Consider the following 26,271-nt stretch of genomic DNA (forward strand, 5'->3'; position numbering starts at 1 on the left):
CCCTCAAATAGGAAACCAAAAAAAGCAATCCTCAGGAGGACTGAAGTCCGTCCATCGGGAAGCTGACCAGGGAAGGAGTGTGGGCGTGGCCTAAGGGAGCTGTGCCTCTTCCCTCACGTTTAACACAGGTGCTGCCAACCGAGGCCGACGTGGTCGGGAGGCTGTGGGTGGATTACAGCCCATTTAGCATCCTTGCGAAGCAAAAGTAACCTTTACTGAAGCCGAGAGGGCGGAAAGCACGAGAGGCCGGGCAGCGCGGCCCTGCGCCGCTCCTCGCCCGCGCCGGGCGGGCGTCCCTGCGGGGGCGGGGCCGCGCGAGGCGCTGCCTGGCCCCGCCCCGGTCCGCGAGCGGCGCGTGCGCGCTGCCGGGGGCACCCGAGGGCGAAGGGGCTCGGCCATGGCGGCCTCCATGATCTGCAGCCGGGTGGCGGCCGGGCTGAGGGGCAGCGGCCTCCGTGCCTCGCTGGGTTCCACCGCGGGGAAGGTAGCGGCCGCTCGGGAGCGGGGGTGGGCCGGGCCGGGGCTGAAGCGGGGCCGGGCCGGCTGTGGTCGAGGTCGCTCCCTACAGAGCGGCGGCGAGAGCAGCGTCCGTCTCGGCGCACTCCCGCCGCCGTCCTGCCCTGCCCTTTCCTGTGGATGGCAGCCCGGTGCTCACCTTTGGTGTGCGGCCCCGCAGCCGCTGTGCTTGCTTGTGGCATGTCTTCCTTGCGTGGTTCCTTTTCCCTTCCTTTTCAGCGCTCCCGTCCCCTGTCTTGCTGGGATAGCCCCGCATTTCCATCTCCGCCGTCACCTTGCTCCTAGGAGGGGTCGGGCTGTGCCAGTTAAACTCTTCTTCCCGCTCGCACCCCGCCAGCCTCTGCTCTTGGTTCCCGTGGATGCCATTCGGGGGTGCGGGCTTGTTTTTGGCTGTAGCACCTCTGGGAAGCGGTGACACGAAGGAGTTCGGGAGGCTGCGGTGTGTGACACGGTGTGTGACGCTCGCTGCCACTTTCTGCTCCTGCCACGTACTGGGGAAGGTCGCCCTGAGTGCCCCTCTCGAGTTACACGCAGCCTCCTCAGCGCCTCTCCCTTGGGGTCGTGCCAAGGAGAGGACGTCCTGCTTGGAGAAGGAATCCTTTGGAGGCTACACGGGCCCTGTCGATTCGCTAGCTTGGAATGCTCTAGTAAAGCTCATGTGTCGTCCGCTTGTTTCCTTCATTTGAAGTGAAATGAAGCCTTAAAAATCTAGCTTGTTAGAAACTTCCTAGTTCAGGCTGATTTTTACAGTACTTGTGCCAGTGGTGCATACTAAAAAAATAAAAGCAAAAGTCTGTTTTGTTTGTAAGTTTTGTTTGTAAGTTTTGTTTGTAAGTTTTGTTTGTAATCTTTTTACCTTGGGTCTTTTGGCGATCATCCATGTTCATGGATTAGCTGAATTCAGCAGGTTTCTTGCTTTGTTTGTGTATAAAATTAAGGTCTTATTTGCATATAGTGAAATACAAAATATGCAGCAAATGTTTTTTTGCAGTTGTTGTTGATTTTTATGTTACAGTCCTTGTCAACTTGTCAGTGCTAGTAGTTTCACCAGCTCTTTTCCCCTGCCCAATAAAACCTCACAAAATCAAATACCAGACCTGATATGAATGACTAATGTGGAAGGGTAGGATTAAGTGTTCAGGTGTTTGCATTGGAACACTAAAGTATACTTGCTTAATATGTAGACTGATTTTTTTAACCTAAACAAAGAGGTTGGTCTTTCATAACAGTCACGTTCTTCTTTTTGTTTTCTTTTTTTTTCTTTTTATTCTTTTCCTTCAGGTGCTTGCTGGAAGTCCAGGAATACTCAACAATCATGGGTTTCAAGTGCAACAACAGCAACAGAGGAGGCTATCACTCCATGAATACCTGAGCATGGGACTGTTGAAGGAGGCTGGCATTTCTGTTCCACATGGAGTGGTTGCCAATACGCCAGATGAAGCTTACAAAATAGCAAAAGAAATAGGTATAATATTAAAGAGAACATATACTAATAGGCATGGGATTGATACAAGGTGTACCTACTTTTTCTGTCTTTCTTAGTGAGATGTTGCTAGGAGTTCTGAATATGCCTTCTCTTTAAGAGAGCCTTCCCTGTGAAGCAACCTTCTCGTTAAGAAGGAATAGGTCAGGTATAAATTCTGTTAGCTTAGGCTAATATAAGTAGTTAAACTTCTTTGAGAGTAATAGACTCTACTTTGTGCAAATCCTGGATTTCTTTCTACTTTCAGCAAGGTTAGAGGAAGTCTTGTGTGAAGAGTTTCAGTGGTGGTGACAAGGTCTCATTTAGAACAGAAGATGCAAACCATACTTCTCTTTAAGCTACAAGAGAAGAGTAAAATCCTATTCCTTTGTGAGTGTGCTTTTCTGGCAGAATGCAGCTACTTTATACAGGAGGGAAGGACTTTGGTGGCTTGTATCGTATGCTAAATTCCTGGCTTGTTGATGAAAAAGTATCCAGTCTCATTTGCTAGGTGCTTAAATACTTAATTTAGAATTAAGCTTTAATTTTGAACTTGATTTTGCCTAGTAATTTGCCACATCACTTATGCTCTGTCCTAGTAAAATGTTGTTCAATTTGGATTTAATATGGAAGTCAGCTTCTATTGTGTCAGGCATTAGAAGGTGGGGATTTTTTGGTTGGTTGATTCGTTTGTTTGGGGGGGTTTTCTTAGTTTTAAGTCTGGGATTTTTTTTCCTTCCTGGAAAAATGTATTAGGCTTGTCAAAAAGTTTTTAGTAGAGGACGTAGGTTGACATATTCCTTTTTCCTATGCAAATGCTCAAATCTCTATTCACCTCCAAAGGGATATGTTCATAGTGATTCCTGAGGTTATAGATTTTGTTGGATTCATTTCAGTTTCATATGGAGATTTAGTGTGAGAAATGAGATCTGAAAAAACTGATAATTTTTCTTCTAGAGCCAGTTATGTTGCTTTGTAATGTAGAAAAGAATTTAAAAGCTTCTTTTCCTACAGGCATGATGTCCTAGAAATTCAGGTATTGTCAGATACCTTCTTTATCTTGTTTCCGTTAGAGTAAGTGATACAAAATTAGAATAATTTCATTAATATGAAAGGAAGTTGCTAAAGTACTTCTGAGAATAGTTTAAACTTCAGAACCTTACCTTCTGTGAAGGCTGAGTTTATAGCATGATCAAAACTACCCAAATCAGGCATACCCCTTTTCTCTACTTTAATGTCTGCACAGACATTGCTGGAGGAAAATGAGAGAACCTTTGTCTGTGGCCCTTTAATCAACAGGCCAGAAACTCATAGGTCAGGGTTCCTTTGTTTTGCTCTTGCTCAGAGAGGGCTCTTCCAGCAGTGTGGGTATGTCTGGCTGCTGGTTTATAGCTCTGTGTCATCCCTGTGACATCATAGGTATGCCTCTTATCTGGAGTGTGGGACTCTGGGCAATTTCTTGGGGATTAAAAGAATGAAGTTGTGAAGTGTGTGAGTTGGCATCCTTTAGTAAAGGAATTCAGGGCTTCTGGTTGTCAGCCAAATACTTTGTTGGAGTTGGTGTGTAGTCGATGCTGTGCTTTCTTTGGTACTTGAGATGAGGAAGGGAAAACTTCCTGAAAGAACACACACTGAAGGAGTGTGAAGTTTTGAGGCATTGCTCAAACAAGTCCAGAACTCATTCTGCGTGGTGAAATATTATTCTTTGCTCCGGTGTTTTGGTTTTCTTTGTTTTTGTAGGCATTTAGCTGCTAGCTTTTAATTTAGTACTTTAAAAAAATCAACAAAACACAAACCAAACCAATCTCTATCAGAATGAAAAAATTCACTTTTTTGGCCCACTCATGCATTGTTGATTTTTGTTGTGTGGAAGTAGTTGCCAGTAGATAGGAAACGATTTTTTTCTTTTTATATGCTAAGCTGTTTAATCAAATGTGTGTCTAGACCATTACAAAGACAGTTGGTAATACTCTTTGCTCTGTTTCCCTAGTGCCGATCCACATGTTCCTGGTAAATTTACACAGAGCAGATTTCCGACTAAAGGTTGAGTTTGGCATTGGATTTCTTCCCTTTTGCAAATACTTTGCTTAGAAATGGGTAAATTTTTATCCCAATGTATAGCAAATGCGATCTTCTCGTTAATAGAGATTATCATAGGTTAGCTGTGGCTGTAGCTAAATCAGTGTTACCTAATCATCTCACTTAAATTTTGAAAAACAAATGAGCTGATTAAGTTCTGTTTCGAAGCTTTGGTAAGAGACTGCAGCATGACTTGATTACCTTGAAGTTTATGGTTTGCTCTTAGCCATGTGTGCATTCCAGCTAGCACTGTGACCAGTTTTGATTGAGAAGCCGATATGTGTGCGTTGTCAAGAACATGACTAATGAACCTAAAGACTGTTTAGTGAACAGATGCTTGATCAGTGTGATAGCAGGTAGCTCAGCAGAATGCACTATTTGAAGTTAACGTTGCTGTTTGTTACAAGACACTTCCATAGGTGCAATGTATTGTTGTAACTCAAGTTTTGATGCTTCCCGATCCCTTCCTCTGGTAACAGTTGAGTGAAAGACAGTGACATATTGTGTCTTGTCTGGGGTTTTTTAATAGCATATCTTTTGATTCATGATGATTTGAGAAGTAAGACTTTTTAAGACATTAATATCTGGAAGCCGCTTTTGTGTGCTGGTGGTTTTGTTGGGTTTTCAGGTAATGAATCCCACAGTTTTATGTGCATGGCAGACTGTCAAATTTTAGTAAAATATAAAGCTGTATAAAATAGGAGGTGTTGAGAGGGTGAGTGCAAAACATTTCACCTTTCTACATCAGAGTTCTTGAAAGGAGACTGAAAGGTCCTGGAATTGAGTCTGCTACTTTTGCTGTTGCGGTTTAAGAGGTCCAGTGCAGCTCCATGTCAGTGTGGTTCATAAAGAATGTTCTGTTTTGGTATGCTTTCTACAGAATAGCTCCAGTAATTGGTTTGGCTGTATTCCTGCTGACAGTTATGTGATTAATAGATTTTTTTTTCAGACCTTCTAGAGTTTTTTCAATGTTACTAACATCTTTTAAGTACTTTTCAGTGTTATTTATTTTTCTGTCTGTTGCTTAAACATACAACTTGTATCTGTTAAAAAAGCTTCAAAAACTAATATGTGAACCTGGGTAGATTTAAAAATAGAATTTTTGATCCCAGGCTTGATTTAGTCAGAAATCAAAGCTTAGTACAATGTGTGCAATTATTTTCTAGGTAAAGTGCTAGCTTTTTCTTTATTAGCTCTTCAAAAAATATATTCCAGGCACTGTGGCAAAAAGCTGGGATGGTTTTCTCCTTAGTGTGTGCCACACCCACCTTGGCTGTCTGATTTAAGTTTTTGGGGTTTTCTAGTCTATGTCACAGTGAAAACTTGTGTCTGCCATACTTTTATTTATGGTATTTTTTTGTTTGCTATTATCAGTTTTCCTTGTTGGTCTACGTCTGTGTTTCTGATGTCTTTTAGGTTGTCTGAAACTCCAAAGCGTTTATTCAATTGCTCTAGGATATAGATGATGATCTAAGGTGGCAAACTTAAGCAGAAATTCCCCAGGTGTTAAGAAAGTCATGCAATTATGTTCCTACTTACCTGGTCAAAATGTCTAGATAAACAGCAGTAGTAGTTTAGAAACCAAACATTTACTTACATTCTGGCAAATGTTTTTTTTTTTTTTGGCATCTGAATCTTACATTTTGCTTCAGCCTTTGCTTTCTTCTGTAGCACTTCAGTCCTTTGAAGTTAAAATATCAAAACATATTGTTGATGTTAATTTGTTAATTAAAATAGACTTGTATAACTAGCACATTCAAATTCTGACCTCTGTATTTTAATTGCTTGACTTAAGCTGTTGACAAAACCAAACCTGTCTTGTGAGCTGATAATGAACTTGATGCAGTTGATTAATGTCAGGAAGTATTCCTGTAGAAGATATTTTGCAATAGCAAAACATCTTGTTCAGTCTCCTGACTGGTATGGTCCTTTCAGTGAAAATGTGATGATTCCTGGCACATAATTATTTCAGTAGTTATACTTTTGATATGCATGCAATGAGTTTTCTAACACTCAAAAGTTTCAAATGCTGAAAAAATGTGATTTTGAAGTTAAAATTCCCAATAGCTATACTTACTAATGAAATGCAGTGTACTTTGAAGAGATTCTCTGCTCTGTTGACAGAATTAGGATCAGAATATTATTTATATTGACACTCCTATTGTTAGTTACAAACCTATCTTTTCCTAATGCCAGTAAATACACCTGTATTATTTAAACTTTTTTTTTTGTGTCTGTGCAGCAAGAAAAAATTAGCTTGTGTTATAAATGGAGGGTTACTTTTTCTGGTGCAAGAACTTTGAAACACAAACTGAAGCAAAAGTTACAGGTCTCTGTCTCTCCCAGGATAAGTTTGTAGATGAATGGTAGTTGAGAACTTGATTGACACTTGAGTTACTAACCTGTCACTGCCCTTTACTGTTGTCTGTCTTGTCAGAATAGATTAGGCTTGCATGGTTGTTCTGAAGGTGTCTGTAATATGTGGAAATCAGTACCTCTGCTACAGATAATATTGAGCAGAGAAGTGGCAATTAATGTGATTTGACAAAAGTCAAAATGAAAACTTGTAAAGCAGAATGTTTGAATCAGGCCTGTCTGCTGTAATCATTGGACTTTCTACTTTTACAGAAAACTTCAGAGATACAGTGGAACAATGACCCTTCTTGCCTCTTAATAAGCTTATTTGAAGATTGTATTTTACATGGATGTCTTTCTGCTTGCCTGCATGCATTGATCTTTCTCCCAGTTTGAAAGCTTAAATTATAGAATCAGAAATTACTCCTTCTAAAATATAGACATTAGTATTGATGGAAGTGAAGATGGTTTTGTTTGTTGACTGTATAACTCTTTCACTATCAAGTGAATAAATGATTGTTGAAGGTGATAACTGTAGCGTTAGTAAATGTATAGATTTTCCTTGTCCTGAACAGATTAATGCTAAGTCAGTGTTCTGATTTCAGACACATCTTCTCATTGGTATCTACTCTTAATTTTCTAAGCGTTTCCTATTTTTTTCAGGCTGTTGTACTTATATGTGCTTTTAGGGCTGACTGCCATTGACACGGAAATGTGATGCTTACCAAATGCTTCTTCAAAGATTTGTGCATTGGCCTTTAGCACGAGTTCTACTGGTGTTCCAGTGCCCTGTGTTAAGGCTTTACAATTTGCTACTGCTGCTGAAAGCTGAAGTCCTGCTCACTGAAGTGCCTGTGTGTGTGCCTGTCATATGGTGCACAAGTCTGCAGAAGCAGTGTCTGTCTGCTGGATGAGCTTTTGCCCTCAGGGAATCACTGTTCTGATATGCTTCAAGGCATGATAGCACAAGTGCTTCTACTGGCACAAGAAGTGAGGCTGGAGTGAAAAGCTGAGGGCTGGAGGCAGGATGGGAATTCTCTGGTGGTGTGTTTGCTGGCATGTGTTTGCTGGGTTGTCTGCTCCAGGGCAGAAACTGCTATTTTTCATTGAAACGCAAGCCTAGCAGTATTTCAAAGCCACCTAAGCAAAAAACAAGGGCACAACTGTTGATACTGAGTAGAAAACTATGGTAGCTGCTGGTTTCCAGATTTTTTTCCTTGGGTTACTGTGTATTAGCAGTTCTTTGTTGTGTCAGACTGTGTGACAGTGCTTCTGCTGGAGCACTGCAGATGAGGTGAGTGATCAACCACTTCCTCTTGTTTTAAAGTAATTTTCATTAGGAGCTGTGGGATAAAACGTTTATTAAACAGTGAACTTTTCTGCATGATGGGTTATATTTTTCTTGGGATGTACCATCTTAAGTTTGTTTCAGGTACATCTGTGCAGCTTAATTGCTTGTAAACATAGCTGCTCAAATGAACCTTGAACTTGTTTATGCAATCAAGCAGCTATTTTGCAGTGCTAGAGGAAAACAATTTACAGAGCATTAGTAATCTGCTCATTTAATGACTCAGTTGTTGCATAAGGATTAGTGCAACGATGTTACGGCCAAAACTGAGTGTGAAAAAATAGAAGTTGTTTTTCTCACACTCTTTTGGATGTCTATATGTTGACAAAATATTATAATGCATCATAGTAACAACATTTTTAAGAAATATCTTCCAGGATCAGGGTAGTGGTGCATGTAGCCCACTACTCTGCCTAAGAACAGAAGAACATTGTCCTATTTAGGGCAATTCTTAGCCTCCCTATTTTCTGCAGTCCATTACTTTTCATTTCCCTTCAGCATTCATATTTTTTGTCTGAAGAATATCAGAGAGAATACCTCTGCCCAGTTCCTTTTGACTCTTCTATTATTCCTTCATATCTTCTGGCAAGCTTCCTTATATTTAGTGTAAATGAAGGGTCTTTTTTTCTTGCACTTTTAGAAAACTGACTTCCTTGGTAGATGGCCTTTGTTTTTGGCTGGTGTAGAGCAGAAACCAGAATGAATGATGTATATGCAGTCATGTGTTCTTGCTCTGTTGTCACAGGTATGGCTGAAGACCGTAATCATGTTCTTGCTTTCTTCTCCTTTGATAGATTTAAGGATGTGCTAAGCTCATTTCTTGTAAGGGAATCACTTAATTTCAGTGATCATCTTAGTTACCAATTTACTTTTATGCCCAGAGCTAAATATGTTCCAGCTGAGATCTTACCAGAGCTTTAGATGGGATCTCATTTGACTTGTTCAGATTCTGGTGTTTGTTGCTAGGAGGGATATTTACAGAGAAGGTGCCTGTGGGTGAACTTCATGGCTTTTCTGAAAACTTCTCTGTAGTTGCAACTTTTTAACTTATGGACTTAGTGTAGGGAATGGAAAACAAGCTTTGTACTTAAAGTCATTGCATAAAAGTTGTCTTGTGTGACTTCTATAAAGTATGTTAACTTGGTTGCCTGTAAAAATAGTTACCTTCAGGAACTGAATTAAATATTATCACAAACTAGTAACTCATACTTGTATAATATACTTGTAATATACTTACTTTGTAAGTAAATATATACTTGTGTGTTTATAACCTACATGCCTGTTTTGCAAAAGAGTTTTAAAATAATGTGTGAATTCAGAGATCTCTGAAGTAATACCAACAGATAGCTAATTGGGAGGGGTGACTAGAGTCTTCTGCTTATAGCCACCCTAGCTTGTGATACAGTTTGAGTTTAGTTTCACCAGTCCAAGCAGGACCCGGGAGAGAATAGGAACCAACACAACTTTTGTGCCTGTCATAATCTTCCTCTGTTTATGTAGTGGCTAGTTTTGCTTGAGTACTGCAAAATTTTTCTTAAGCATTTCCATGGTTCTCTTTTGACAGCCAAAGGAACAGCAAGTTCTTTTTTGGCTTGGAAAGATCAGATTGGCTCAGCTGATGGTGGCATAAGAAAAAATGGGATGTGCTGAACAAATGTCAATGAGGCAGTTCTTAACATCTTGCAGTCTAGCTGCTGTCTGTACTCTGTGTAAGAAAACTTGAGTAATAATTCAGAACTTCAGATTTTTTCTTTTATCACCTTAAATGACTTGATGAACTATTTTTCTTTGCTTTTTGTCTCTTATTGACAGTTCAGAATATCCCAGTTGATTTTTGTTATATTGTCACGCTTTACTTTTTAAACTCAAATACCCAGTTTCCCCTACCTGGAAGAATATTTTGTAAAGGATTTTTAAACAGTTAAAGCCAACTAAAGGGCTTGCTTTGCCTACCCTTGGAAGAATAGTGGGTTTGTTTAGGCCTCTGACTTCTGCAAAGCACTCAAGCTTATGCCTTAGTGCTGTGCTGGATGGAAGCCAGAGCAGACCTGGCAAGCTGACTTAGGTAAATGCTATAGTTACATGTCATTGCTGGGAGGGTAATGGCTTACAGGTACAGGGTATTTGTAGTTGTTTGAGGAAAACCTTGCGTATGGTGTGTCAGATATTCAGTTTCATCTTGTTAATAATCTGTGAGGTGCCAACAATTTCTCACTGGGTGATTAATCATACGTGACTCCAACAAGTATTAAAGAAGATCAGAACACCAGCATTTCTGGATACTAACTCACCAGAGTTTGTTCACAGAACAGCCTAAAGCTGAAAATTGTGGATTATTTGAGATTTTTGGAACTATTTGTGTGAATTGCAATATAGTCTTTGATTCACATGGGTGTGTTTTGAATGGTGGGCGTGGAGAAAGTAGGATAAAATTAAAGCAGCCTTTGTGATTTTAACTGAAGCAATTTGTTTTATAGTTATTGATGACAATTTTTTGGGGTTTTCTTTTGTTCTAGGTTCAAAGGATATTGTGGTAAAAGCACAGGTCTTAGCTGGTGGTAGAGGAAAAGGAACATTTGAAGGTGGCCTCAAAGGAGGAGTGAAAATAGTTTTTTCGTAAGTTCTTTCTAAATTATCCAACCAAGTGGAAAAACGTCAACATTTCACATTATGGATTGAACCTATTGCTTTCTTTAAAACCAGGGTTTTAATTATTAACCTTAAAATAACAAAAATTAGATAAGACTTTTTTAATGCTACTTCTGTTTTTACAGCCGTTTCTCTGTCTCATTCTGTGCTTCTTTTATTCTAGTCCAGAAGAAGCAAAAGCTGTCTCCTCCCAAATGATTGGAAAGAAGTTGTTTACCAAGCAAACAGGAGAGAAGGGCAGGATATGCAATCAAGTATTTATCTGTGAACGCAGATATCCCAGGAGAGAATACTATTTTGCAATAACAATGGAAAGGTCTTTTCAGGTGAGTAATATTAGAAATAGACGTAAGCGAATTGACTTGTTACAATTGAATTTAAAAAAAAAATCAGCAAAACTGTTTACTGTTCACTTACTTTTGAAAATCAGAAGTATACAAGCTAAATTTTGTTTTCCAGTATATCTGACTACATGATTTACTTTGTTTTTAAATGCGGTAAACATCTAATGCTACAATTTGAATTTACAGAATAATAAATGAGTATTGGTAGCCCCAGCTGAAGTCCAGAGTCACATGGCCAAAGGGGAGATGGGTAGAATAAGGGCGTAATATTAATTTTGGTTTTAATTTGCATTTGCCTACCAGATTATGCAATTTAGTTTAAAAACATAGCTATATGTGTGCATGTGCATTTACACCCCATTTTTGAGTGTCAGAGACAAGATAAGTGACAGTGTTGTGGAAGAGCAAATCCAACATCCTTTTTTTCCAGTGTGTGAAGGTTCTCAGAGGTGCACAGGTGTGTCCCTTGATTTGAGAGTGCTTTTGAGAGTAGCTTTCTTAAACTAATGCTTTCCAGGAAATTGGTAAGAAGATTTGGGCCTAGAGGTCTGTCTTCATATCTTTCAGGAAAACGAAAGCCAGTCTTTCTGCGTATATGGGCTGTATGTGTGGGTATGTAGTTTTTTAGGCTGCAATTCAAATGTGGTTGCTGAAATGTGTCAGTGTTTTCTGACAGACAAGCGTTCTATTTGGAGCATAGAACATGAATTGGTAAGTAACTTTAATGAAGCCAGGATTTAGAACAGGTCTTAGAACTTTATTTGCTGAAGCTGAGAAAAACTGAGTTTTGTCTGTTCAGATGCTTAAGAGTTTGCAGAGGCAGTGGTTTTGATGATTAGGGGATATTTAAGTATGAATGAAATAATTTTCTGTAGAGGAATGAGAAAACTACTCTTACTTTTAATTTTTTTTTGGTCGCCATATTAGGAATTACATATTTGTTCCTTTTTCTTCCTCCGTAGTGTTATTTTTGATAGGAAAGTATCAGTTGTGTTGAATTTTGTGACTTGGGCACCGCCATTGTGATGTGTGCTGGAATGGGGAAAGGGAGATTCAAATGTTACCGTATGCACCTCAAGGTGGCGTTAAAATGCTGTAAATGAACGCATTTCAGACTCTTTAAAACTGTGTAAGCACTAAGCGGTGATGCTTATGGAAATAAAATTTACTGTAACTGATTGCAGCAAATTAGATAAAGAAAAGAAACATACTTTCATGGCTTGTTCTTGATCTTGTATGAAAGATAAATCTTGCTAGCATATATCGATCGTACTGTGTGGGTTGTTGCCTTTTGATAGGGATGGATGTGCTTTGTTTTTACTGTGACTTCAAAAGTCATGTTTTTAGATGTGCTTGTAATTACTGTAACTTGTATAGGATGCTTAGGATGAGGAAATGGCTTTCAAAAGAAGGAAGTGTGAAGTTTGAATAGCACATACTGTTTATTCCTGATGTTGTTGCCTCCTTTAAGGAGGGGAAAAATGATTAAAATAGTCAGCTGAAACTGGAACTTTATGACTTGGATATTATTTGCCATCAGGGGTTTGTGTTTGAAGCAAAACTGTTCACACTGGTCAATTCTATGGAACAATGAGTTATTTTATGATCAGTTTGTAGCTTACTGACAGTTCAAGATAAGAATATCCAAAAATGTTCATTGAGTTGAACATTGCTATTAGATGCAGGATAATTTGCAAGCTGTGTATTTTCATTTGGAAGGATGGTAATGGGAGGGGAGTGATGTGGTTATTAAGCATATTCTCTGAACCAGGGTCACATTTTCTATAATTAATTGTCAGCAGTTATAAGGCTGTTTAATCTTTCAGTTCTGCTGATAGGAAATGCTGTCTTAGTACACCCATGGCCATAATCCATGCATGGGTGATATTAAGGGAAGGTTGGTTGAAGGGATCCAAGTATGTCTTTACTGTGAACTGGAGGAGAGATTTTTAGGTTCCATGGTAGTGAGTCCTTCATGTTTTTGTTGAGATTTGGCTTTTTTAAAAATAAACTCAGCTGCAAATGCTGTCAATTCTGGTTTCTTAATTTCTTTTATTAATGAATAATTGAGTGCTGTTTTGTTTTGCTATGACTTACTTTCAGTGAAGGCTTTAGTTACTGGACATTGTGATCCTACTGAACAGGTATGGTTTGCAGTAATTTATCATTAAGTTCTGTAGACCTCCATGTGTCCTTGGGGTTGGAGCATGGCAGAATGAATAAATGAGTGTCTGGTATTTGATCTCTGTTTGTGTAGGTGTGAGTGGAGAAGGTGGAGGTGAGAACGTAGTTACACTTTCTCTGGTGACACCTAAAAGATAAAATGTATGTGATTATGAAGTTGAATCTTTCTATCAAAATTTAAACGTAGTATGTCGGTGTTAATTGTTTTGCTGCTGCTTTACAGAGGAAATTTTTCCTTGTTAAAAGAAAGTGGACCTGACACACACTTTAACATTTGGAAAGTATTATTAAAAGGTTTTATAGGGAGGTATTGAGTAGCTACACTAAATCTTTTAACAAAAAAGTTTTTATTGCTGTGAAGTATCTTATGGGAAGAGCGAAGTTTCAATTGTGTGGTATGAAATTACTTATGCTTTTTTTTCCTGTTTTTGTTCTAGGGTCCTGTGCTGATAGGCAGTTCTCATGGTGGTGTTAATATTGAAGATGTTGCTGCAGAGAATCCTGAGGCGATAATTAAGGAACCCATTGATATAGTAGAAGGCATAAAAAAGGAACAAGCTGTTAGGGTAATTGTTAATGTGGGAAAGTACACATTAGTGAGGATGGGAAAGTTGCTTCTAATTTTTATAAAGGGTGTGTGTATTCAATCTGCTGAGTTGTCTTAAATCCTTATTTGAAACAAATTTGAAGTAGATATTTAAATATTTTCAGGTGAATCAGTGTAAATCCAACTGCATGGCAGTACTTCATCAAGCTTTTATACAGCTGTGCAAAGGCATAGCATGATAAATTTTTATTAGCTCTTTTTTAGGATAAGTACAGTGTTCTATATTGAAAACAGTCTGTTCAAATCAAAGAGTGAGTTTGTTCTTTTTTCCCCAGTAGACAGGGCAGGTTCTACATCTACAAATCCAAATGACATTGAAATAATAGCTAAACTGAGACATCCTAACATGGGTTAACAGTAACTTTTCTTTTACTTTCAGCTTGCCCAGAAAATGGGATTTCCTCCTAATCTAGTGGATGAAGCAGCTGAAAATATGATCAAATTATATAATCTCTTTCTGAAATATGATGCTACCATGATAGAAATAAATCCTATGGTGGAAGATGCATCAGGAGTTGGTAATGTATCTTATTCATACTCTTCATGTAACATCTTGACATTTTTGTAAATCTAGGTTGCTTCACACTGATAAAACTTCAGCTGTATACAGCAAGAGGAGTTAGTATTAACATGGCACGTTGAAAAAAATTTAATAAAGCAGATAAATTTGAGAATCTGAATATAGTAGGAATCTGCTCTTAATTGCCAAGTATGATCTTAAGTGTAACTTCCTTTTTTAATTTTTAAATTTTTTAATAAAGAGCACATCTACCCAAGATAAGGCATTCCTGGAAATCAGGTCTTTTGAAAATTCATAAACTGAAATTTGAGCCACCGCATGTATCCAAAATTGGTACTGTGATGGTAACCAGAACAGTAGCAACTACGAGAAATCTGCTGCCTTTATGACTCAGGCATTAGAATAGCTGATGGAGTGTGATCTATGGAAAGACTGTAGGGGTTTAAGTAATATCTTGATGTTTATGAGGTTTTTAGCATATCCAATTGCAGAATAGTTATTTAATGTTCAATCACAGCCAATTCCACTCTACAAAAAAATAAGCCTGTAGAGAGTATTTGTGCTTGAACTCAGATACAACAGTTTGAAATTTAAATATGAATGTACCTCTTTCATCAAAGTGTTCATTATTACTGTCACTGGGGTGGTTTTTGTGTGGTTTTTTTTTTTTTTAGTAATGCTTAAGTGATCAATAGAGAGCAGTTTTTTCCATCTGTTTCTTGTGCCTTGTTATTTTTATATCATTTTCACTGAGGGATAGAAATGAAGTGATACGATGTTAGTTCTGATGTAAAGAATACTGTAGGTTTTCTGCTTGCTAAATCTTAAGTAAATTTACTTCTGTGTATTTTTTCCTAACATTTTATTTTCCAACTCGGGCACTTTTTCATCATGTTTCTGTGTGCTTACTGTCATGCACACATTATATATGTTTATTCTAAAAGCAAAAACTAAGATGGATTAAAAAAACCCCAAATCAGAGACCTTCTTTAAGGATTAGTTTTATGCTAATTATTTGTGGTGCATTCCCCCCATTCTTTTCCAGGCTGCAGTGTGATCAGAGAAAACATAATTTGCTCAGATTTATCAAACAGCTTGTTGTAAGCTTTTTTGGGTTTAGAGTGTCTCAAGAAATACTTATCTTCCCTTTTTGTGCATAACTGATAATATGGGGAAACTGGAGAGAATCTTGTATTTATTGACAGTCGTAAATATGCCTTTTTAGCAAAACTTTGTGTTTGGACTGCATGACCTAGCTGCCATTTTTGACTTAACATACTTTAACACATTCATGTAGCATTTGAATTGTTACTATAATATTAAATGATGGTAAGTAATGGTGTTTTTTTTCAATTTCAGTGATGTGTATGGATGCAAAGATAAACTTTGACAGCAATTCAGCCTATCGTCAGAAGAAGATCTTTGATATGCAGGATTGGACACAGGAAGACCAAAGAGACAAGGATGCTGCAAAAGCAGATCTCAACTATATAGGGTTGGATGGAAACATAGGCTGCTTAGGTATGTACTATTTAATGAATTTTAAATGACCTAATGGATTTATAAGCTGAATTCCTAAATGTTATCTTTATTCTCATATAGTCAATGGTGCTGGTTTAGCTATGGCCACAATGGATATAATTAAACTGCACGGCGGAACTCCAGCAAACTTCCTTGATGTTGGTGGTGGTGCTACAGCGCAGCAAGTGACAGAAGCCTTTAAGCTTATTACCTCTGATAAAAAGGTGAGGAAAGAGTTGGCATATCAAGGTCCTACACAGTGGTAAGACAGGCTATGATTTGGAAAACAATGCTTGGTACATGTTCTCCAGAAAACATGTTTTTATAAGCACAGAACTAGAAAGAAAGAAGATGGAAATCTTAGCTTCATCTTGGTGCAGATGAAGGAGGCCTAATAATATATGGATTTTTTTTTACCTTTTTAAATAATAGGGGTTTTGGCTGTGTACTGAGTAGACAGTTTTGTGTCTGCTGGTTGAAGTTACAGCTGTATTTTAATATTTTCAGAAATCTTGGATTCAGAAACTCCTACTGTCTGCTGTTTAAACAGAAAGCGGCATTCAGTTGTTTTCCCAGTTTTGTTTTTCTTTTGGATGAGTTTTACAGCTGGGTCTGTGTTTTGCATAGAGTTGTAGAGATGAATGTTTGCTGTGCTGTGCACAAACAAGTTTTTAGGGTACTGGTTATATGTAATGTAAGATAAAATAACTTTGTAAGGGGCTTGGAAGGGCTTTAATGTTTATCCTAATTAAAAATTTATCAGAAGTGCTTAAATATTATTTTAATAATACATTGGTTGAAACTGGAGGAAAAGCTTTTCCACAGAAATAATGTGAAGGCTGGATTGATGGTCTACATAGAGATGCTTATCCCAGGGGGAACTCGGCAGTTTGGGGCTTTTTAAAATAAAGAAAATTATTTTAAAAGGGGTAACTTTAAAAGGGGGGAATGACTTGCGAGACCTGCTAATGATATGCTGCTTTTGCATGACAGTTTTATGTACCACTTGCTCATCTTTGGAAAGGTCCAGAAACAAATAGTGTGTGATATTCCAGAGGAGCTTAGTCTCTTTCTTGTTGGAAAGACTTATTATCAAATGCAGGGTCTGTAACACACTCCAAGAGTGTTACAGAATCATTTAATCATTTAGATTGGAAAAGACATTTAAAATTGAGTCCAACCATAAATCTAACATTGCCCAGTCCTGCACTTAAACCATGTCTCTAAGCTCCACGTCTACAAGTCTTAAATACCTTCAGGGTTGGTGACTCAGCCACTTCCTTGGCAGCCTGTGCGAATGATTAACAACCCTTGTGGTGAAGAAATTTTTCCCAATATCCAATCTAAAACTCCCCTGGTGCAACTTGAAGCCATTTCCTCTTAATGCTTGTTACTTGGGAGGAGGGAGAACCCCACCTTGCTACATCCTTTCGGGCAGTTGTAGAGAGTGGTAAGGTCCCCCCTGAGCCTCCTTTTATCCAGTCTAAATACACCAGCTCCATCAGCCCATCCTCATAAGCATTGTTCTTTCTTCACATTTTTCCAGCAAATTGAGGGAACAATGAGGGACACAGTCACAGAGAGAAGAGAAGAAACGAGGAAGAATGCGGGTTGCTCATTTGGGAAAAGTTTTTGCAATGCAAATTCTCTGCTGATATGTGGACAGAGGGTGTCCAAACAGACTTCTTAAGACAGCTTTTCCTTTCTGCTTTCTTTCAGTTGCTCACTAGTTTATTAAAAAACAATGACTATAGCTGGGATTCCTGTTGCTGAAACTCAAAGAGCAGTGCAGCCCACTGATGTCACAGACTGCGCTCAGGGTTCAGTTCAGGGCTTGTTTGGAGCAGCCTTCTGAGGTGCCAGTCTAAGTTGCCCATTAGTAGGAGGAGGAAGAACAATGCTACGCAGATGAGCTAGTCTAAGTGCAAGATCATGGGAACCAAGTTACTCTTCATGAACCAGTTGCACAGGAATGTTTTGTCTTGTCAAGTTTGCTCTGTCGTCTAAGGCTGTCTGCCCATTTTGATTCCTGCTTTGTTTCATTTTTTTATCTTTGACCATGGTTCTTTTTACCTTTCCTTTCTACCACTACCACTTCCATTCAGTTCCCTTAACTGTTGTCTTAATCCTCCTGAATAAAATGTATTTCAAATAGCTTATCTCTAAGCATGTTGTCTTTTAGGTAAACTGTGTAAACAGGGTCTTGTGTATGAATTTTTAAAATTTCCTGTTTTCAGTATGTGGAGTTACAGGTGTGGGGGTACCTCTGATGGAGTACTGTTAGCAATGGAAAGATAAATAGTTGACAAATACAGTTTTCTGAAGTAACTGCTCTGTTGTATGTGACTCTACAGAACTGTACTTTGGTTGCTGATGTTCTGTAGAACAGAAGTGTTCTGTCTTGCAGAGTCCCTTAATACAACTAAAGAGCTTGAATTATCCTTAGACTGAAGACTGTGTGCTACTTTCATCTGATGTCTCTGGCCATTTTCAATGTGAATATTGTCATTGATTCCGTAGGTACTGGCTATTCTGGTGAATATTTTTGGTGGCATTATGAGATGTGATGTTATAGCGCAAGGCATCGTTACGGCAGTAAAGGATTTGGAGCTAAAAGTTCCTATTGTGGTACGGTTGCAAGGTGAGTGTGCTTCATATATATTTTAATATATTTCTCTCTAATTGACAGGTGTCATTGAGCTTATATACTGTATAGCAAGCTGCCTGTGAGTTGAAGTCAATGGAGAAATAAGGCAAAGCTTGAATTTAGATGGTGAGGATTCGAAAGTTAATAAAAAGAGACTTCCTGCTTTTTAACTGCTAATGTCGCTTTCTAGATTTATTCACTAACTTTTGGAAAAGGCTTCCTAGAAATATGAGACTAGTAGCTAGTAGTAGTAGTATTCTCCTGTTCAATAAGAGTGGCATTTTATCTGTTTCTGAAGGTACACGAGTTGATGATGCCAAAGCTTTAATAACAGCTAGTGGCCTCAAGATCCTTGCGTGTGATGACTTGGATGAAGCTGCAAAAATGGTAAGATAGCTGATTATGAATATTCTTTTCAGAACATAGCATCTGTTGCAGAGTATTGTGAAGCTGAAACTCCATTCAATCAACTACAGGTAGCTTAGGATAAATCCCAGTGCCAGTTACTACCAGTGCCTGAATCAAATATTTTACGAATTAGTAAGTGCATAATTTGTCAGGGGAACAATGATGCAGTCAGAAACTATTAAACCCCACAAACCAAAACCAGATCAATGATCAGCCACTCCCCTTGGTGGGAGAATGACTAAGACATTAGCTTTATTAATTGGGAGAAAATGCTTAAATTGAGGTGGCTGAAAAATGCGATGTAACGCTTCCTTTTATCAACCACTGTATTTCAGTGTGCATGATTGTAACTATAGTTGATCATGATGTGGCCTCATAAGATAATTAGATATTCAAATGCACTGTTCAGATGCCCTGATTTGTGTGTGTGTTGCTTTGCTTTGTTTGGGGAAAGAAAGTTGTACTAGAAATGTATAGCAAAAAAGTTAGAAGATACCTGGTGGATTTTGAGTCATGGGGAAACTTAGGAATTTTTTTCCCAAAGAACCACTTACTCTGTTATAACATTTCATTCTAAGCAGGAAATAATTCAGAGAAATTTAGAGTCGTCATGCAGGAGAAGATGAGGATCCTTAAGGTGTCAAAATAAGATCCAGAAGTGCTTGCAACAAAAACTTAGAGGAGAAGTAGCTTCTAGATATATAGAATTTCTTGTGAGTTGCTATCTCAACACCTCGCAAAATAACAAGGTGGCACATAAAATTTAAAACTTAGCATTTTATCAAAATACTTTGTTATAAATGAGAAGCAGACTAGTTTAAATCCATGAGATGTTTGCTAGAAGACTCTATTATCTTTCATTTAAAAGTGATTAAGAAGTACTGAGCTAAATAATAATCCCCTCTGATATCTTACTGATGATTCCCTGGTATTATTTTGTTTAAAAAGATTGATCCAGCTCAGTCAAGTTCTGATTGCTTTGAAATTAAGTTTTTGTTTTCTGTTTTTCAGGTGGTGAAGCTATCTGAAATAGTAAGCTTAGCAAAACAAGCTCATGTGGATGTTAAATTTCAGTTGCCAATTTGATCTGGGAAGTGTCATGCCAGTGTCTAACTTGTTCTCTGAAATACTGTGTTCTGTGGGAAATTTTAATTTTTCTTTTCTGTGGAGGTTTTGATTGACAGGCGCACAAACTGAAGCATCTGATCTTTAATGTTAACATTCAGAATGGTCAGAATTCTTGTAAAAGTGTGTATTGCTGATATTTAGTCTTTCTTAGTTGTTATTCTCAAGCCTCCAGCTTCTGCTGCAGAATGTCACTTGCAATATACTTCTGCGTTGTCCAAAGTAAAGCTTCTGGTTGAAAACATAATTATTCTGAATAAATTTTGAAGTTACTTTACTTGTAAATTTGTATTAGCCTTGTTTAAAAGTAAATATGACTGAATTATCTAGTTGTCCATGTGGAAAAATGTATTGAAACGGTATTTTATGTTGGAGACATTTGTACTTAGCAGTATAATGGACATGAGCAAACCAATCATTATTTATGAACAGATGCATTTGAACTGATCAGAAATACTTTAAGAAGTCCTTCATTGAAGTGGCTGGTAACTCTTCTGGACAACGTGTTAAATCACTACAAAATATACTGTAGCACTTATATTTTCACAGTTTCTGGTCCCCATGAAAAAGCATTGTGTAGTTTTATATACAAACAAGCATTTACCAAGCTTCAAGGAGATGGGATAAATAGAGAATTAAAATGTCTATTGTACATCGCTAATAAAATTGTACATTAATAAAATCTCCCAAAACTTTTACTGTTGTTCTTTTATATGTTGCCATTTTGATTCATTGCATATAGCCAGTGTTTAAGCCCTCATTTAAGACAGCAAACTGAAACCTTTTTAGGAGTAAAGTTGTAATGCCACATTTGTTAATAGTTTTCCTCCCTGAAGTGCACTGTGATTAAAACCACATAAACTCATGTAGAAAGGCTTGGACAGATATCATGCATGTAATATCTTGCTAAAATATAACTAATCTCTGCATAAATAAATATGCAGGAAATTGTTGCTTCTTGGGGAAATACTGCTTCTACTAATGAATAACCATTAATTTTTGTCACTTTACTTTCACATTACACTGAACTTGGAACTTGGATGATAATCCATTTACTGTTTAGTTTCCAAATAAGAACACATTTTTTGTTTGTATTTTGTAGGCTTCTTTGTTTGAAATGTTATTTTCTTGGCTAATGACAGTGTAGTTTTATCTGGAAATAATGAAGCTACTTCTGTGATGGGAATTCAGAATGGGAAAACATACAGTTATGAGCTAAGGACTTAAAAGGATTATATGAAATGTGGGAAAATCAATAATGTGTTGTTATGAAGAAGTGAGGTATTAAATGAAAAACTTTATACTAGCATGGTGTATTTCAGTAATCTTTTTGGCAGTAGTAAAAATCAGCAGCAGTTAAACTCTCTCCAGATTTAAACTGGATTATTTTTGATCCTAGCTGTTCTTTCACTGAATATTGTGTGTTGTTGATCCAGCATGCTAAATTTGGCATGTGGGTGTGCTTGGAATTGCTTTTATTCAGTTGCCTTGAATTGAATTGCAGAGATGACTGCCATTCAAACTGTAGTTTGAATAAATCTGTTAGACATTTCATGAAGCTGCAAATAATGCATTTCATAAGCTGCAATGGATAATTTAGAGAAAATAATTCATTTTTAGCGTGTGTGTTTGCTTCTAGCTTTTTTTCTATTTACATTGAAATCTTTGTGAACTGCTAATGTTAAATGGAAATTATCTTTTCACACAAATATGTAGAGGAATGGAGGCAAAACTCCTACTGTTGTTCCAGAATTTGCTTATACCCTGTTTGAATTGTTAAGTGTAGTTGAGTAGGGGCGAGGGAGGAAAGGCCAAGTCATGTCTATCTTTGAGAGGAATGTAAAATACTGACAGTCTCAGTAATGTATTTTCAAGTAGCAGACTTGTTAAAGCAGCATTTTGCAATTAGGGTATTTCTAAAGCCATAGTATTCCTTTAACAATGGATGTGGAATAGGTGTGGGATATCTGTAGTCCAAATACTTCCTAATTGGAAAAAGTGCAATTTTCCCTTTGGAATTGGTGGTAAGAGGCTGCAGATGGTCTTACAGACAGGATGGGAGACATGGGAAATGTGTGATCAATAATACAGAAGGACTGTGACTGGGACAGCAATAGGTGTCAGGCATGGCTCTTTCCAGTGATGGGTCTGGAAACATTATTTTATTTCACATGATGAATAAACAGAATTAGAGACTGACTGATTTGTAGTAAGTATCTTGAAGTAAGTGTATTGAGATTGCTTTAATTAAGGAATAGGAGTGCTGAGGAGCCTTTTAATTATGTGTATGTTTTAAACATTCTTCAGACTGTTTTGCCTAAATCAAAGCATGTTGCAACCAAGGAATGTTAGTTCATTTGGTGTGTAGTTGATAATTTAAAGGCCCAAAGCTGATGTATCAGAATCTATTTACAGCCTTATAGACAACCTCCTTACCCATACTGTATTGCAATGTTAATCAAAAGGTGTGTAGGAATGGAGACTTGCTAAAATTAGTCTGTACAGCCAGAAGCAAAATTCCTAACAACGTAATCAAAATGTGAAAGATGTGTAAACAACTTATCAAAAATGAGAGCTTCAGAGGAGCAGTATTTTATAGTAGGTGATTTGCTGTCTTTTGATACAGTTAGCAGTGCAGACTTTGGTAACTGTTTTTGAAATACCATGAAAGCAAATGTCTTTTCAGAAGAGTAATGTAGCCACTACCAATTTTGAAACTTAGAAATTAGCTGGTCTCACATTCCACAGCAACCCCAAGTGTTGAAATCAGGTCACTTTTGTCGCCAATGTGCTTGAAGACAGCTCTGGTGAAAGTTAAGGGTTATACTTACTTTTGAAATATTAAGTTTTAAATTGCCTCCTAAAACTTTAAGTATATATATTTTTAATATGTTTTCTACTCCACCAATTTCTATTTAATGTATTAATCTACTTTCTACTGTGATACTTAGGTGAAGTAGTTTACCTTCATGGAAAAATAGGACAATAGGATTTTAAGTAGTGGTAGTATAGAGATGGTTGGGAGATGAAGTCAAATTTGGTTAAAACAATTCTTATGATAGATTCCAGTGTTGAACAGCTGGGAAGAAAAGTATAAAAAATGAAGCTCTGGAGGAGTCAGGAATAAAGATGTGTTTCAAACTACTAATGGGTCTGAATGCATTTAATGTGGGGGAAGGCCTGTATATTAACACCTTGAAAAAACTCCCTGCAGCAAAGAGGAAAAATCTGATTTAATGGAAGTGAAACTTCTAAACTTCAAGTAGCTAGCTGGCTTTCTTACCATGTACAGATGAAAGAGTAGCCCTGGATTTAATGAAGGCTTAATTGCAAGCTAAGATTATGCTATTGAAAAATAAATACATAAATTCAAATGTCAAGCTGATACAAACAAAGGAGAAAGTCAATGGAATGAAGGAGCAGGTCATATTTGAGCTGTGTGGGGCTGCAGGCAGAAGGTAGTGAATTGCTGCTATTTTGTAGTGAGGAATCTGTGCCCCAGTCTACCAAGGCTTGCTTCTAAATCCTGATTTCAGGTTGCCTGATGAACCTCTTTGCCTAACAGAGGTTGTCACTGCAGGTGGTGCCTTCAACTGCTGTACCCCAGCTGGGGGAAGATGCAGCATAAGAAAATGTCTGTACTGGCTGGTGTTTGGAGAAAGATGTGTCATACAGTTTTCATCTTGTGAGGGCAGACAGGGAAGAGAAAAAGGTGCAGCTTGACCTCCCTAGTGAACAGAGGCTGGGGCCAAGGGGGAGGAGGAGGAGACATCAACTGTTCTCTTCTTCCCAGCAAGCTGCCTGGCAGTTGAAATACTGAACACCTGAGAAAGGAAGAGTTCATCACTAGATTTAATTTGAAGCCTGACTGTTCCAGCCTGTCTGGATAGACATTGGCAGCTTTGGTGCATACTGACTGCAAAACTTAATATGAACTGTAAATATCACTGCAATTCAGTTACTGCTGTTCTGCATCACAGGGCTTGTCTTCAAGGGTCAGATGAAATGCTGACATAGTAGTGGATGCCTCTGAAAAGTGTTCAATCTAGATAAGTAACAATGATGCCTCACAAATACACTCTCCTAGTTTGGAGTGTTGTTGGAGGTAGACACAAATGAGGCAAAAATCACTCAAAACTGGCAGTAGCTGCACCCTGGAGTTTCTGTTCTGCAGGTGAGCTTTGGCACATCAGGCACATTTATTTTCATTTCAGGTAAATAGCTGAAACACTCTGCAAACCAAATTACATTTTAAAAAGACAATTGGGATCATTAGTTTTGTAAGATATGATATGTCATAATTAAGCAATTCTTAAAATGTACTGAAAAATTTACTTCAAGTATGTGTTAAAGTGCAAGCACATAGTGGAGGACCCATGCACATAGTTCTATTGCTTGGTTTGTGACTTTTTTCCCCTCTTCCACTTACAACTGAGCAACTTACTTTCATGAGCAGGAAATCCTGAGGCAATTGTGTTTTTTACCATAAAGAACAGAGCACAGAGGAGTAAAGTTGCTCAATTGTGGTGGCTGATATGAGGCCAGTAGAAAATTTCATTCACAAGAATAAAATCTAAAGGACAGAACTTACTGAGAATTAATTTCTGACAAAGGTTTTTTTGATTTATTTGTTTCTACCTGACTCCAAATTTCCTGTGTTAAAGTAGAAGAAACTATACAGCTGTCTAAGAGACAGAGCAAGTGTGCAAGCAATAGATACACAGCAATAGGGATAGTTTTTTCCCTGATAAAGAGTTGTGGTCTTCAGGGTTTGCAGGGCAGGTTATTTCAGGATGGTGTCTTTGGTTTCACAGGTAGTAATTGGCTCCTTGGCTCTAGGAAAATAGAAATTCAGAGCACAGGAAGAGAGCCTAAGGCACTGTGTGCTGGACTTTCCAACATAATTCAGTTTCCTTGAGGGAAATTCACAGTGTTGGCTTTTTTTGTTTGGGTTTTTTTTTTTTTTTTTTTTTTTTTTTGAGAAGGGATCTGAGTGGGTACAGCCTGAGTAAAAGATTTCACTGCAAATAATGTGAAACTACTGTTTGTATTTGTACTGTTTTTTTTATATTTCACCCAGATTCTGAGAGTGAGAACATGCCAATAGCTTCATAACTGTGTGTGTCTGTGTGCATATACAGCCATATGTGTCTATGCATGTGTATGTATAAACATGCTGAGATTAATACATATGAATTTGTCAACAGTTTATCTGTTTGCATGCTGTATCTCTCTGCTCCTACTAACTTTGTTACCCAATTAAGTGCTGCTTGCAGCTGATGTGGGTTGGCAGAGGTGTTGGTAGCTTTGAGTGTGTTCAGTACTTGGGAAGTTCAGGCTGTAGTGAGAATGGAGGTCACTGGAAAATAACATCATATGTGAAAGACAAAGCCAGATGTGGGGGTCCTCAGCCCCATGAGTAAGCAGTAAGAGATCTCTCCTCTTCTTTGTCTACACTTCTGACCTTTCCTGAGCTAGGCAACATCAAATCTTTCCACTCAAAGGAGTCACACCAGGTGTGGGGTGTGACCTGATTGCTTGGTTTGGTTGGGTCTACCCACTATGGCTGGGCAGGTGGGCAGCATTCATGGTCCTTGCAAAGTTGGCTGATGATGGAAGGCCTAAAGCTGTTTCCTGGCTGGCAAACTTCAGCAGCAATTTTCAGTATTTATTAGCTGCTTATCCCTTTTCTCTGAAATAATCATATAACTGGTTCAGGAAAATAGTGCATATACTTTTAATGTTTTCCTTATATTCCCTTTAATTTACCATGATCCCAAAGGTAAAGGAGCTGCAGTGGAGTCCTTGCAATAGAAGCAAGAAAAATAAGAAAAAAAAAAAAAATAAAAGGAGCTAAATCTAGGGAAATAAGCAACTGTGGGATACTGAATGGTGCCCTCATTACTGTTATAAGAGTGATGAACCCTTTGCCCTCCTGGCTCCCTGGCATGACCTCAACCTATCATTGTCATGACAGGTCTATGGCAGATTGGAGCAGCCCCTGAGCAGTGTCTGCAGATCACACATGATTACCTCTGACACCTGACATTTCTTTTCCTCCAAGAGAATTGCAGCCATGACCTCTAATCAGACTAGGTCCTTGAAACAAAATCACTCAGAGCAAATCCATTTCAAAGAAAATGGATTTAAAGCAGCTCCTGTTCTTGGTGTTCTTGTAAGGAAACTAATGCCACTACAGCACAGCTCTCTGTCAGACACTGTGACAGCTTGATACTATTCTAGTTTAAAAAAGAAAACCAGGAAAAACCTCTCTACCCCCAACCCCCTCCCATATTATTGTTTTCTGGTGTTAGTTCCTTGCATTTAGAGAAGCTCTGCCGCATGTTCTGTGTGTTTAAAGCACACTACTCTCCTTTATTTGTCCTTCTCTGCTGCTTTCTGGCAGCTTGCCCCTATGTGTCCTCTGCGTTGCTTTGTTGATTGATCGTTTTTCCCCCACATGTGTCTGTCAAGGTTTTGTCTTCCAAGCTGACTGTTGTTCCATG

The 26,271-nt window shown here is 38.2% G+C and overlaps 1 protein-coding gene across 1 annotated transcript; it reads left to right on the forward strand.

Annotated features, from left to right (window-relative positions):
- The first annotated feature begins 326 nt into the window (after positions 1 to 326).
- On the forward strand, positions 327 to 20,463 carry SUCLA2 (succinate-CoA ligase ADP-forming subunit beta). Its single transcript, XM_068182170.1, has 11 exons — positions 327 to 484; positions 1,798 to 1,981; positions 10,277 to 10,376; positions 10,573 to 10,735; positions 13,375 to 13,503; positions 13,924 to 14,062; positions 15,424 to 15,585; positions 15,667 to 15,809; positions 18,106 to 18,226; positions 18,531 to 18,619; positions 19,652 to 20,463. Exons 1-11 carry the CDS (start codon positions 398 to 400, stop codon positions 19,724 to 19,726), a joined length of 1,392 nt encoding a protein of 463 aa, XP_068038271.1. The 5' UTR covers positions 327 to 397; the 3' UTR covers positions 19,727 to 20,463.
- The last annotated feature ends 5,808 nt before the right edge of the window (positions 20,464 to 26,271 follow it).

Source organism: Anomalospiza imberbis, chromosome 2, assembly GCF_031753505.1.
Source record: "Anomalospiza imberbis isolate Cuckoo-Finch-1a 21T00152 chromosome 2, ASM3175350v1, whole genome shotgun sequence".
Taxonomy (NCBI): Eukaryota; Metazoa; Chordata; class Aves; order Passeriformes; family Viduidae; genus Anomalospiza; species Anomalospiza imberbis.